At 38.0% G+C, this 14,507-nt stretch overlaps 1 protein-coding gene across 2 annotated transcripts in view; it reads left to right on the forward strand.

Annotated features, from left to right (window-relative positions):
- Positions 1 to 14,507, forward strand: part of col12a1b (collagen, type XII, alpha 1b) — a 194,401-nt gene that overhangs the window by 55,781 nt on the left and 124,113 nt on the right. For both annotated transcript variants that reach the window (XM_075459638.1, XM_075459639.1), the window contains exons 19-22: positions 2,904 to 3,068; positions 3,142 to 3,288; positions 5,267 to 5,409; positions 13,916 to 14,045. In XM_075459638.1, the coding sequence (XP_075315753.1) occupies positions 2,904 to 3,068; positions 3,142 to 3,288; positions 5,267 to 5,409; positions 13,916 to 14,045 (585 nt within the window). The remainder of the gene's footprint in view (positions 1 to 2,903; positions 3,069 to 3,141; positions 3,289 to 5,266; positions 5,410 to 13,915; positions 14,046 to 14,507) is intronic.

Below are 14,507 nucleotides of genomic sequence, written 5' to 3' on the forward strand. Positions count from 1 at the left end.
ATATTCTCTTATTATCTAGAGATATTCTCTTATTATATAGAGATATTCTCTCATTATATAGAGATATTCTCTTATTATCTAGAGATATTCTCTCATTATCTAGAGATATTCTCTCATTATCTAGAGATATTCTCTCATTATCTAGAGATATTCTCTCATTATCTAGAGATATTCTCTCATTATCTAGAGATATTCTCTTATTATCTAGATATTCTCTTATTATCTAGAGATATTCTCTCATTATCTAGAGATATTCTCTCATTATCTAGAGATATTCTCTCATTATATAGAGATATTCTCTTATTATCTAGAGATATTCTCTTATTATCTAGAGATATTCTCTTATCTAGAGATATTCTCTCATTATCTAGAGATATTCTCTCATTATCTAGAGATATTCTCTTATCTAGAGATATTCTCTCATTATCTAGAGATATTCTCTTATTATCTAGAGATATTCTCTCATTATATTGAGATATTCTCTCATTATCTAGAGATATTCTCTCATTATATTGAGATATTCTCTTATCTAGAGATATTCTCTTATTATCTAGAGATATTCTCTTATCTAGAGATATTCTCTCATTATCTAGAGATATTCTCTCATTATATTGAGATATTCTCTCATTATCTAGAGATATTCTCTCATTATCTAGAGATATTCTCTCATTATCTAGAGGTATTATCTCATTATCTAGAGATATTCTCTTATTATCTAGAGATATTCTCTTATCTAGAGATATTCTCTCATTATCTAGAGATATTCTCTCATTATCTAGAGATATTCTCTTATCTAGAGATATTCTCTCATTACATAGATATTCTCTCATTATCTAGAGATATTCTCTCATTATCTAGAGATATTCTCTTATCTAGAGATATTCTATTATTATCTAGAGATATTCTCTTATCTAGAAATATTCTCTCATTATCTAGAGATATTCTCTCATTATCTAGAGATATTCTCTCATTATCTAGAGATATTCTCTTATCTAGAGATATTCTCTCATTATCTAGAGATATTCTCTCATTATATTGAGATATTCTCTCATTATATTGAGATATTCTCTTATCTAGAGATATTCTCTTATTATCTAGAGATATTCTCTTATCTAGAGATATTCTCTCATTATCTAGAGATATTCTCTCATTATATTGAGATATTCTCTTATTATCTAGAGATATTCTCTCATTATCTAGAGATATTCTCTTATTATCTAGAGATATTCTCTTATTATATAGAGATATTCTCTTATTATCTAGAGATATTCTCTCATTATCTAGAGATATTATCTTATTTTCTAGAGATATTCTCTCATTATCTTGAGATATTCTCTCATTATCTAGAGATATTCTCTCATTATCTAGAGATATTCTCTCATTATCTAGAGATATTCTCTCATTATATTGAGATATTCTCTTATCTAGAGATATTCTCTTATCTAGAGATATTCTCTTATTATCTAGAGATATTCTCTTATTATCTAGAGATATTCTCTTATTATCTAGAGATATTCTCTCATTATATAGAGATATTCTCTCATTATATAAAGATATTCTCTTATTATCTAGAGATATTCTCTCATTATCTAGAGATATTCTCTCATTATCTAGAGATATTCTCTCATTATCTAGAGATATTCTCTCATTATATTGAGATATTCTCTTATTATCTAGAGATATTCTCTTATTATCTAGAGATATTCTCTTATTATCTAGAGATATTCTCTCATTATCTAGAGATATTCTCTTATTATCTAGAGATATTCTCTTATTATATAGAGATATTCTCTCATTATCTAGAGATATTCTCTCATTATCTAGAGATATTCTCTCATTATCTAGAGATATTCTCTTATTATTTAGAGATATTATCTTATTTTCTAGAGATATTCTCTTATCTAGAGATATTCTCTTATTATTTAGAGATATTATCTTATTTTCTAGAGATATTCTCTTATCTAGAGATATTCTCTTATTATCTAGAGATATTCTCTCATTATCTAGAGATATTTTCTTATTATATAGAGATATTCTCTCATTATATTGAGATATTCTCTCATTATCTAGAGATATTCTCTCATTATCTAGAGATATTCTCTCATTATATAAAGATATTCTCTTATTATCTAGAGATATTCTCTTATTATCTAGAGATATTCTCTCATTATATAGAGATATTCTCTCATTATATAAAGATATTCTCTTATCTAGAGATATTCTCTCATTATCTAGAGATATTCTCTCATTATCTAGAGATATTCTCTCATTATCTAGAGATATTCTCTCATTATATTGAGATATTCTCTTATTATCTAGAGATATTCTCTTATTATCTAGAGATATTCTCTTATTATCTAGAGATATTCTCTCATTATCTAGAGATATTCTCTTATTATCTAGAGATATTATCTTATTTTCTAGAGATATTCTCTCATTATCTTGAGATATTCTCTTATTATCTAGAGATATTCTCTCATTATCTTGAGATATTCTCTCATTATATAGAGATATTCTCTCATTATCTAGAGATATTCTCTTATTATCTAGAGATATTCTCTCATTATCTAGAGATATTCTCTCATTATCTAGAGATATTCTCTTATTATCTAGAGATATTCTCTCATTATCTAGAGATATTCTCTCATTATCTAGAGATATTCTCTCATTATCTAGAGATATTCTCTTATTATATAGAGATATTCTCTTATTATCTAGAGATATTCTCTCATTATCTAGAGATATTCTCTCATTATCTAGAGATATTCTCTTATTATTTAGAGATATTATCTTATTTTCTAGAGATATTCTCTCATTATCTAGAGATATTCTCTTATTATTTAGAGATATTCTCTTATTATCTAGAGATATTCTCTCATTATAACGGCCTTTACTCTCCTCAGGAATGGCCCTGAGCTACATCCTCCAGAACAACTTCAAGGCCAACGTGGGGATGCGTCCCAGCTCCCGCAAAATCGGAGTCCTGATCACCGACGGAAAGTCTCAAGACGAAATCATCTTCAACTCCCAGAAGCTGAGAGACAGCAACATCGAGCTCTACGCCATCGGTGAGTGACGCGGCGACAGACTGTTCGTCCTCGTCGTTCGGATGCGTGCTCTGATCGTGCGCTTTCCCCCCAGGTGTGAAGAACGCCGACGAGAACGAGCTGAGGTCCATCGCCTCGGACCCCGACGAGATCCACATGTACAACGTTGAAGATTTCCGCTTCCTGCTCGACATCGTCGACGAACTCACCGTAAATCTGTGCAACAGCGTCAAAGGCCCAGGTAGGAAAAGAGTTTAAAAAATCTACAAATTTATCAATCAAATTGATCAAATTTACAACATTTTCTCGTGATCTTATGTTGCGTAAGAGTGGATAAATAATTATTTATAATAAAAAGTAAACATAGATGGTTACTATGCTTATTAATTCTTATTAACTAGATGTTTGTGATGAACATTTCTTCCCATTTTCTGCTCTGAAATGCCCAAACTTAATGAAATGGTCCAGATGTTTGCACCTGATGTTTAAAAGAAGAGAATGTTTGCAGACTTTAAATAGCTCTGAGTCAAATTTACACCTTTTAGTAATTACTGGGAAGTGAAAGAAAGTCTGATGGAAACTTTGCAGCTTCAGAAAGTTTTGCTTTTCTGGAATTTACAAAACCGCAGTTTTAAAGCCTGACAACCATAAATTTTTAGGTTTTTACTGCCGGCTTTGAGCTGCTCTTAAAGGTCCTGGAGGGTGAAAGTTGTTCGACTTACAAAGCACGACATATAAACATGTCGTCCAAGTTGAAGAAATATCAGCGAAATGATGCTTTGCTGGTACAGCTGTGTGAGTGATGAAGTGTGCCCGGTTTTTTGTTGCTCTTAAATCCGTTCCACTCTTAAATTAGAAGAAAAGAAGAAGCAGAGCCTGACGTGTCTGGAAGGATAAAAGTTAGAATAAGTGCAGAGATAAATTTGTACAAATTCAGAACTTAATTCTCATGACAAGCTTCAGCATTTCAGATCAATCAGAGGATGCTGCGACACGGATCCAAGCATCTGATGCCAGACGATTCACAGAAAAGTTTTTAAACTAAAGCGCTCACAGATGAGATGAAATACCGAAACAAACTGCATTAACCCTAATCCCTGATGGGGGACATTTTTCTCCACTTGGGGTGTACTTTCTCCTCTAATTTCACACTGTAGACAGTGTAACTCGTCATATTTGGTCCAGTTGTGCATTTTTTGACTATTTTTTTTAATTTCAAAAACACATCATATACAATGCAATTTTTCATTGTGTAGAAAAAAAACTCCTTAATTTCTGAATAGGGACATTTTTGTCCCCTTTTAAAACAACCTAAAAAGATCATATATTAATATTTTTTCCACTTTTTTTTTCATAAATCTTTTCTTCCACTTCAGTTCTGATCATAAACACCAAGTTTTCAATTATGTAAAAAAAATTAACCCTTTAGATGCCAATTTGAACGTTTTAGCCCAAATTTTAAGCCTTTAGGTGCCAATATTTTCAAAATATGGAATGCAAAGTGGAATTATTGAGGGGGGATAATTATGGTCTGGGATAGGTCAATGATTAGCAACAACATTGATTTTTAGGGATTTTTAATTTTTTTGTTATGCCTGATTTTAAAAAACCCCCAAAAAAACTCCTTAATTTCTGAAAAGGGCCATTTTTGTCCCCTTCTAAAATGATCCCCAAAATACCATTTGTTAATATTTTTTTCCACTTTTTTTTTTCATAAATCTTTTCTTCCACTTCAGTTCTGATCATGACCAGAAAAAAAGTAGAGAAAAATATGAATAAATTATGTTTTTAGGTCATTTTAAAAGGGGACAAAAATGTCCCTTTTCAGAAATTAAGGAGTTTTTTTTAAATTAGACATAGCAAAAAAATTAAAAATCGCTAAAAATCAATGTTGTTGCTAATCATTGACATATCCCAGACCATAATTATCCCCACTCAACAATTCCACTTTGCATTCCATATTTTGAAAATATAACAGTTTTTGTTTTGCTTTTTTTTTTTTTTTTTTTTTACAGAAATTGGCGTTTACATCATATAAACCAGTATTTAAAGGGTTACATTTTTGAAAATAATTGAAAACTTGGTAGTTATAATCAGAACTGAAGTGGAATAAAAGGTCTATGGAAAAAAAAGCAGAAAAAAATATTAACACATGATGTTTTTAGGTCGGACAATCAGGTATGAGGTTAAAAACTGTCTTTTTTTTTTTACTGTTTTAGACACCGGACTGAAGGAGCCGAGCAACCTGGTGACATCAGAGGTGACCCACTACTCCTTCCGGGCCACCTGGACGGCTCCTGACGGCGACGTGGACACGTATCGCGTCACCTACATGACGGTGGCTGGAGGACCCACCCTGGAGGTGAGATCCCACCTTCAAACGCACCCCTAAAGGTCAAAGGTTCCGGGTGTCGGATGTAGTGCATTTAACCTCCTGAGGAGGATCTGAGGCTGCAGAAAACAAGGATAATGGATTTTATTTTGCATTTCAGATCAGCCTAACAGTTGCACACATGACGTTTAATTCCAGTTCACCACAGAGACTTTTCTGGGTTTGTTTCCAGTTGGTGGGACTTATTACAGCGTAATTAGCTGTTAGAGCTGTGGCTGAAATCATAAATCAAACATGAAAGAGTTTGCTTCGAAGTTGTTTGCAAAAACAAAAGCTTCTTTCCCGCCTTCAAAGCCGACTCGACTTGAATTAAGACTGGAGCTAACGGCTAACGGCTAACACTCCGGGGTTGTGCACTGGAAAAAATGCCCCTCCAAAAATAAGTAAGAAAAACAACAAATAAAAGACGCTTTTGCTTGAAATAAGCAAAATAAATCTGCCAATGGAACTAGTGAAAATCGGCTTTTCAAGATTTCTTGAAATAAGATGTGATATTTGGGACTTTTGAGATAAAAGTGATCTTGAAATTAGCTTAAAAACCTCTTCAAATGTAAAAAAAAAAGCTTGTTTCATGTGAAATATGACTCAAATCAATTTGTTTTCAAGACTTTTTTCATTTAACAAGATCTTCCAGATGTATTGTATTAAAACAAGTCTCTATATCTGGCTGAAATAGTACTTGTTAGGCAGTTGTGTCTTATATTAAGTGTAATGAGATACTCAACGAGACAAATATACTTGGTAAGATTTAGATTTTTTCCAGTGTTGAACCACATCTGAGGGCCGCCGTGTCGACATATCGCCTCCACATTTCTGGCCTTTTAGATCTGTAATTACAAGTGATTGGGTCAGTGGTCAAAGTCAATTAAAAGTAAAAGTTAATTTGTTTCATATGATTCATGTAAATGTAATGAATAAAATACTGAAGAAGGGACTTATAAAGCCGGATTAAAGGAAATGAAAGGGATGGAAAACAAGCCCGTGTCCTTCAGGGTGTAGGAAGCTGCTGGGTTAAGAGTTTGGGTGTTAAAAGTAGATGGTTGGGGTTAGAATTAATGCACAGTTTGGGTCTCAATACAAGCTTGAAGCCCAACAGAAAACCGCTATAAACAGATATAAAATGCTGCTTATCTCACAGCCGTCTGGGATCTGTTATAGTCTGTTGTTCCAGGCATTAATGGTCATATAACTCCCTCATAGTTGGTTCATTTCACAGATTTCTCATGGAAGAATCAGCCCAGTTTGCTTCATTGTCCGGAAACTTGATGTTTTCCACCCATAAGACGCTTCTTTTTGCCTTTTTAATAAGTCTAAATAGTAAGAAATAAGTCTCTTCTCCCAGTGAGATGCATGTGTTTGTCAGTCTCAGTAGAACAGAATGAACGAGACATGAAGCTCTCAGTTGTTTGAGGTCGAGGTGTTTGTCCTCCTGTAGGCTGAACCTCTCGGTACACTGGACAAAATGCCCCTCCAAAAATAAGTAAGAAAAACAACAAATAAAAGACGTTTTTGCTTGAAATAAGCAAAAAAATCTGCCAATGGAACGAGTGAAAATCTGCTTGTCAAGATTTTATTGAAATAAAATGTGATATTTAGGACTTTTGAGATAAAAGTGATCTTGAAATTAGCTTAAAAACCTCTTCAAATGTAAAAAAAAAAAGCTTGTTTCATGTGAAATGTGACTCAAAACAATTTGTTTTCAAGACTTTTTCATTTAACAAGATATTCCAGATGTATTGTCTTCAAACAAGTCCCTATATCTGGCTGAAATAGTGCTTGTTAGGCAGACATTTTGACTAGAAATGAGACCAATATACTTGGTAAGACTTAGATTTTTTCCAGTGTAATCATCTCTGGGGTGTGTTTCAGATGCATTCCTGCCCCCCAGGAACAGAAACCTGGATCCCAGTTGCTTTGGTGAACATTCATTTGGTTGACTCTTAACCTCCCCGTCTTTGAAAACGCATCTTTTTTCCATCCTTTCGTGCTTTTATTGGCACTCGTGTGATCACAATCCGGCTGGTCTGAAATCAAGCCGAGTTTCCATCAGCTCCACTTAGTTTAACGCCACGGACCCCACAGTGGGCCGACCCGGCAGCCCCCCCCCCCCCCCCCCCTGCTCTTTCATCTGCATCTTCAACATAAGTGCAGGGGATACATGATATTTATATAATGGCAATTTAAAGCAGGCCTTATCTCCCGTGATTTACAGCTCGTTCAACAAGAGAGTGAATTCCTGAATTACGAGCAGCCAGTAAAAGGGAGGGTCGGCTGCAGCCTGCGCTCTCTGCCACAGAGCGTGCACGGAATATGCAATATGCATGCAGGAGGGAGACAGGAAGACGTGCACGATGCACCAAAACACTCTGGCATCTGGAGCGCGTCGGTGCCGTTGATTGTTTCGGTGTTTAATGGAGTCAAACAAAGAGCCTCCTGCAACACTGGAAAAAATGCCCCTCCAAAAATAAGTAAAAAAACAACAAATAAAAGAGGTTTTTGCTTGAAATAAGCAAAAAAATCTGCCAATGGAACTAGTGAAAATTGGCTTGTCAAGATTTCTTGAAATAAGATGTGATATTTAGGACTTTTGAGATAAAAGTGATCTTGAAATTAGCTTAAAAACCTCTTCAAATGAAAAAAAAAGCTTGTTTCATATGATATGTGACTCAAAACAATTTGTTTCCAAGACTTTTTCACTTAACAAGATATTCCAGATGTATTGTCTTCTAACAAGTCCCTATATCTGGCTGAAATAGTACTTAGTACACTGGAAAAAATCTAAATCTTACCAAGTATATTTGTCTCATTGAGTATCTCATTACACTTAATATAAGACACAGCTGCCTAACAAGCACCATTTCAGCCAGATATAGGGACTTGTTTGAAGACAATACATCTGGAATATCTTGTTAAGTGAAAAAGTCTTGAAAACAAATTGTTTTGAGTCACATATCATATGAAACAAGCTTTTTTTTTTCATTTGAAGAGGTTTTTAAGCTAATTTCAAGATCACTTTTATCTCAAAAGTCCTAAATATCACATTTTATTTCAAGAAATCTTTACAAGCCGATTTTCACTAGTTCCATTGGCAGATTTTTTTGCTTATTTCAAGCAAAAACGTCTTTTATTTGTTGTTTTTTTACTTATTTTTGAGGGGCATTTTTTCCAGTGAAGGCAGTTGTGTCTCATATTAAGTGTAATGAGATATTTTGACTAGAAATGAGACAAATATACTTGGTAAGACTTTGATTTTTTCCAGTGTGGCTGACTGAGAATCCTAAAAACATAGCAGAGCGTGTGGCTCTGAAAAAGATTCGCTGTTTGCAGAGGGAAGCTGATGCTTTGTCCACTTCCGCCTCAGGCTTCACTTGGTAAATACTTCACACTTTCATCTAATTTACGACCGTTTGAAGCCGCTGAATAGGTCAGGCAGTTGGTTCAGGTCGGGTTCAGCATACTGACAGAACCTTTCAGTAATCTGGCTGAACAAACCTGAACCAAACAGTTGAGCTCAGATGGAGACCGTTTCACTCAGTCCATGCAGAATTAGCATGTTCATGGAAGCTAACGGAAGCTAGCGCCTGAGCAGCTCTCTGATTGGTCGTCAGGTTACCAGCGCACGGCCACAGCTGCATGCTTTTCATGGAAAAGACTAATTAATGCGCAGAGTTAACGTGCAGCATGTGTCCTCGTGGGATATGTTGGGCAGTTTTCTTCTTCCAGTTGCATCTTTGGCTGTTTCAAACGTTCTTTGTACCAAATAAAGACAACATACATGAAAATAATTTAAACCAGTCAGGTGGCTTATAGGCAGATGTCTACGTTTGTTTTCTGTCCAGACTGTAAAATGTTTTAAAAAAAAAAAAAGGAAAAAAGGTTTTAAATTATGATTTTATTTTAACATTTTACCAGCTGGATATCTAGAAAATGCAAGAACAGACACAGTTTGAAAGTTACTGGAGAAGAAAGGATGAGAATAACAGCGATTATGTTGTCAGTTTACTGCAGAAAACACAAGAAAAAAGGTTTTAAATTATTCTATTTGAACATTTTACCAGCTGGAGATCTAGAAAATGCAAGAACGGACACAGTTTGAAAGTTACTGCAGAAGAAAGCTTATAACTGGTGCAGGAGGATGAGAATAACAGCGATTATGCTGTGAGTTTACTGCAGAAAACACAAAGAAAAAGGACGGTTCCAAACCTCTGAGCGTCAGAGCAACCTTCAGAGCGACCGGTCCGCGTTCATGGAGATGTTTGTCAGGGGAATCCAAAGGTTTTCAGACGGTTTGGCTCAGTTTTGTCCACACAGCGATGTCCTTGAACCTGAAGATGCGTCCCAGAAACATCTGATCCTGCTGAGCCTCCGTTTGCTCTCAGCTTGGATCAATTCATCCCGATTCTGCTCAATTATCTGCTCCAGGAAATGGAAATTCAATCCCAAGCTCTTACTTTAGAGCAGCTGCTTTCTTTATTTGTGGGATTGTCAGTTGACATTTGGATCAATGCATCAATCAGTTCCCAAAAAACCTCAACCATCTGTGTCCCAAATCAACAAAGATGAAAGGAATCTGTTCCACTGGAATTAAGAAACGTGAAACTAGAATTTGACAGAAAACGACCGAATTTGCGTTGGAAACAGTTTGAACTCGATCGGTCACAGACGCGGTGCATCAGCAGACATAATGTCTGTCCAGTGAAGCTGCAGCTTCTCTGGATGCGTTCGCCGGTTCACTGCTGTGTTTGATTTTCCAGCAGTCGCGCAGGAATGTGACGTGGATTATCGGCCAAGTTGGACGTCCCGCACCACAACTTTTCCCACCAGCTCGTTAAAGCAGCTCGATGGTTTCAGCTCAGGCAGACCGCAATCATCCGTCGGTGGAAATGTGCGAGCTGGAACGCTCCCAGAGAGAGCAGAGCGTCAGTTTCAAGCTTGAACTTAAGCAGATATTCAACTTAAAGTCGCACTAAATCACTTCCTGATCACCCTACAGCTCATCTGTCAGCCTGAAAAGTGTTCGCTTTGAGGCTTCTGATGGCCTTTATCCAACGTCTTCCTGATTCGGTGAGATTCTGTGGAGCAGCATCACATTTTATAACTAGAAAGCTGCGAGCAGCTGTATGCGGGACCGAGATGTGCGCACGTTGGGGGATGCGCTGGACGCCGTAGTCACGCAGCTCTGCCCACACGCACGATACCCTCTGCGTACGTACGAGCACGTAATAACCCCAATGCAGAGGTTTTTTTTCAATTTCTTGGGGGCGCCACTGAGCCATTTTGCTCCGCCCACACACGATACCCTTTACATACGTACGAGGTCGTCAGGCTTTCAAATCACAAATGCCATCACACGATTTTCACCGCCTGGCCACGCCCACACCGTTCAGAGTTTGGGAAAGTTTCTCCATGATTCTTTCCCCCCATGTCTTAAGAGTAACCTGGCCAAGTGTGAAGCTTGTAGCATGAAATCTGTAGGAGGAGTTCGATCAAATGCAAGGTGTGAAAAAAAAAGACGTTTCCAACCACCAGCAGGTGGCGCTATAGGTGGATGCCACTATGATAATATGTGCGCGTTCAGGCTGGTTCCAGCATTCACCGTATGAAGTTTGGGACAGATTGGATAATGTATGTGGGAGTTATAAGCGACTTAATTCTTTGTGGCGAGTCATCGAACTTTGAGGCGTCGCCATGGCTACGCCCTTTAAGTTTTGAAAAAGTTTCTCCATGAATTTTTCCCTCCATGTCTTAAAAGTAACCTGGCCAAGTTTGAAGCCTGTAGCATTATATCTGTAGGAGGAGTTTGATCTTATGCATGGCGTGGAATCGGTCAAAAATGGCACCAAAACGCACCTTCCATCCAAAATGGCCGCCTTCCTGTGGACGTGGGACCATGGCGGCAAGAGACTTTTTTTTTAATAATAAGAAACAGTACAGATACAATAGGGTCCTTGCAGTTTCACTGCTCTGTTCCTAATTAGTTTAGCTGTAAAAACGAGCTGTTTATGGGTCAACTTTGTGAAACGTTGACCCTCTGTGGTGTTTTTAATGTGACACAGCGAATGTCTCCAGATAAACTGTTAAAGTTTAACTTATAGAGGCTCGGGCTTATCCCAGTTATGAACAGAGCACGTCTGCAGCTTTGCACTCAGCAGGTAGTCGGGCTTGGTTGATGCTTTTTTCCTCCAAATCCGGACGTTTCTGAGAACAACATGTTTCCTTTTAATCCGTTGTGTCTCTTCAGATGGAACTTGAAACTACTGAAATTACATTAATAATCTGCATTTTATCTGGTGATTGTTGGTAACTGTATTGCAGCCGTCACCAAAGCGCCACACTTATGATGTTAATATAATTTGGACTGTTGAAAGTCCCGGCTTAAATGTTCTTCACACATCTGTGTGACTGCCATTGATCTGCTCATATATAAGTTTAAGGTTTTTCTTGCTTTTACTGGCCTCAATGGAAAAAAATCAAAGCTTTACCAAGTATATTTGTCTCATTTCTAGTCAAAATATCTCATTACACTTAATATAAGACACAACTGCCTAACAAGTACTATTTCAGCCAGATATAGGGACTTGTTTGAAGACGATACATCTGGAATATCTTGTTAAGTGAAAAAGTCTTGAAAACAAATTGTTTTGAGTCACATATCATATGAAACAAGCTTTTTTTTTTTTACATTCGAAGAGGTTTTTAAGCTAATTTCAAGATCACTTTTATCTCAAAAGTTCCAAATATCACATCTTATTTCAAGAAATCTCGATTTTCACTAGTTCCATTAGCAGATTTTTTTTGCTTATTTCAAGCAAAAACGTCTTTTATTTGTTGTTTTTTGTACTTATTTTTGGAGGGGCATTTTTTCCAGATACTGTTTGAACTCCGGCTTTTCCCCAATAACTTGGGCCTTAGCATAGGGCTCATAGTAGCTCCCCATGCTAACATGTAGCAGGGTCTTAAAACATGGCTCAGAGTAGCTCCCCATGCTAACATGTAGCAGGGTCTTAAAACATGGCTCAGAGTAGCTCCCCATGCTAACATGTAGCAGGGTCTTAAAACATGGCTCAGAGTAGCTCCCCATGCTAACATGTAGCAGGGTCTTAAAACATGGCTCAGAGTAGCTCCCCATGCTAACATGTAGCAGGGTCTTAAAACATGGCTCAGGGTACCTCCCCATGCTAACATGTAGCAGGGTCTTAAAACATGGCTCAGAGTAGCTCCCCATGCTAACATGTAGCAGGGTCTTAAAACATGGCTCAGAGTAGCTCCCCATGCTAACATGTAGCAGGGTCTTAAAACATGGCTCATAGTAGCTCCCCATGCTAACATGTAGCAGGAACTTAAAACATGGCTCAGAGTAGCTCCCCATGCTAACATGTAGCAGGGTCTTAAAACATGGCTCAGAGTAGCTCCCCATGCTAACATGTAGCAGGGTCTTAAAACATGGCTCAGAGTAGCTCCCCATGCTAACATGTAGCAGGGTCTTAAAACATGGCTCAGAGTAGCTCCCCATGCTAACATGTAGCAGGGTCTTAAAACATGGCTCAGGGTACCTCCCCATGCTAACATGTAGCAGGGTCTTAAAACATGGCTCAGAGTAGCTCCCCATGCTAACATGTAGCAGGGTCTTAAAACATGGCTCAGAGTAGCTCCCCATGCTAACATGTAGCAGGGTCTTAAAACATGGCTCAGAGTAGCTCCCCATGCTAACATGTAGCAGGGTCTTAAAACATGGCTCAGAGTAGCTCCCCATGCTAACATGTAGCAGGGTCTTAAAACATGGCTCAGAGTAGCTCCCAATTCTAACATGTAGCAGGGTCTTAAAACATGGCTCAGAGTAGCTCCCCATGCTAACATGTAGCAGGGTCTTAAAACATGGCTCAGAGTAGCTCCCCATGCTAACATGTAGCAGGGTCTTAAAACATGGCTCAGAGTAGCTCCCCATGCTAACATGTAGCAGGGTCTTAAAACATGGCTCAGAGTAGCTCCCCATGCTAACATGTAGCAGGGTCTTAAAACATGGCTCAGAGTAGCTCCCCATGCTAACATGTAGCAGGGTCTTAAAACATGGCTCAGGGTAGCTCCCCATGCTAACATGTAGCAGGGTCTTAAAACATGGCTCAGGGTAGCTCCCCATGCTAACATGTAGCAGGGTCTTAAAACATGGCTCAGAGTAGCTCCCCATGCTAACATGTAGCAGGGTCTTAAAACATGGCTCAGAGTAGCTCCCCATGCTAACATGTAGCAGGGTCTTAAAACATGGCTCAGAGTAGCTCCCCATGCTAACATGTAGCAGGGTCTTAAAACATGGCTCAGAGTAGCTCCCCATGCTAACATGTAGCAGGGTCTTAAAACATGGCTCAGAGTAGCTCCCCATGCTAACATGTAGCAGGACCTTAAGCACCTGAAGGCTCTGCAGCTTCAGCTTTGTGGGGCTTGTGAGTGCTAACCGGGCTTTTCTCCTTTGTCCTTCCAGCGGTCGGTGGATGGGAAGGTGACCACGGTGGTCCTGGAACAGCTGACCCCTCTGACCGAGTACCTGGTCAACGTTTACGCCGTGGTTGGAGAGGTCAACAGCGAGCCTCTGAAGGGCACCGAGACTACCTGTGAGTGTTTCCTCTGCCTTCCTCTGCACAAACGTCCAACCTGGCCTCCTCCCCCGACACGATAAGGGACACCGGGTGGGGGTTTGGTTAAATCTGTCCTTTTTGTTTGCTTTGTTTAACTTTAACGACTTTATTTATCTGCTAATTATCCCGTTTCACGCCTTCATCACCAGCCCGACATCTCTTTATGTGCAATATCTGAGGTTGACGACTGTTTACAATGTCCCATGATGCAATGCTAGGAGCCGATGTTTGTCTTTCGCGGGCAGAGTTGGAATCGCTCGGGGCCGTAAAAGGTTATTTATCAGGGCCGCGGTCTCTGCATTTACCTTAAACAAACTGATTTAATCTCACAATGTGTTAAGTTCGCAGCTCTAAGGGATTTTATTGGCTTATTCCTCTCTTTATTTGTCCTAAAATGTTTTACAATGAGCTGTTAGCTGCTGCTGTAAAGCTATTATC

This window comes from Odontesthes bonariensis, chromosome 24 (genome assembly GCF_027942865.1).
Source record: "Odontesthes bonariensis isolate fOdoBon6 chromosome 24, fOdoBon6.hap1, whole genome shotgun sequence".
In the NCBI taxonomy this organism is placed as follows: domain Eukaryota; kingdom Metazoa; phylum Chordata; class Actinopteri; order Atheriniformes; family Atherinopsidae; genus Odontesthes; species Odontesthes bonariensis.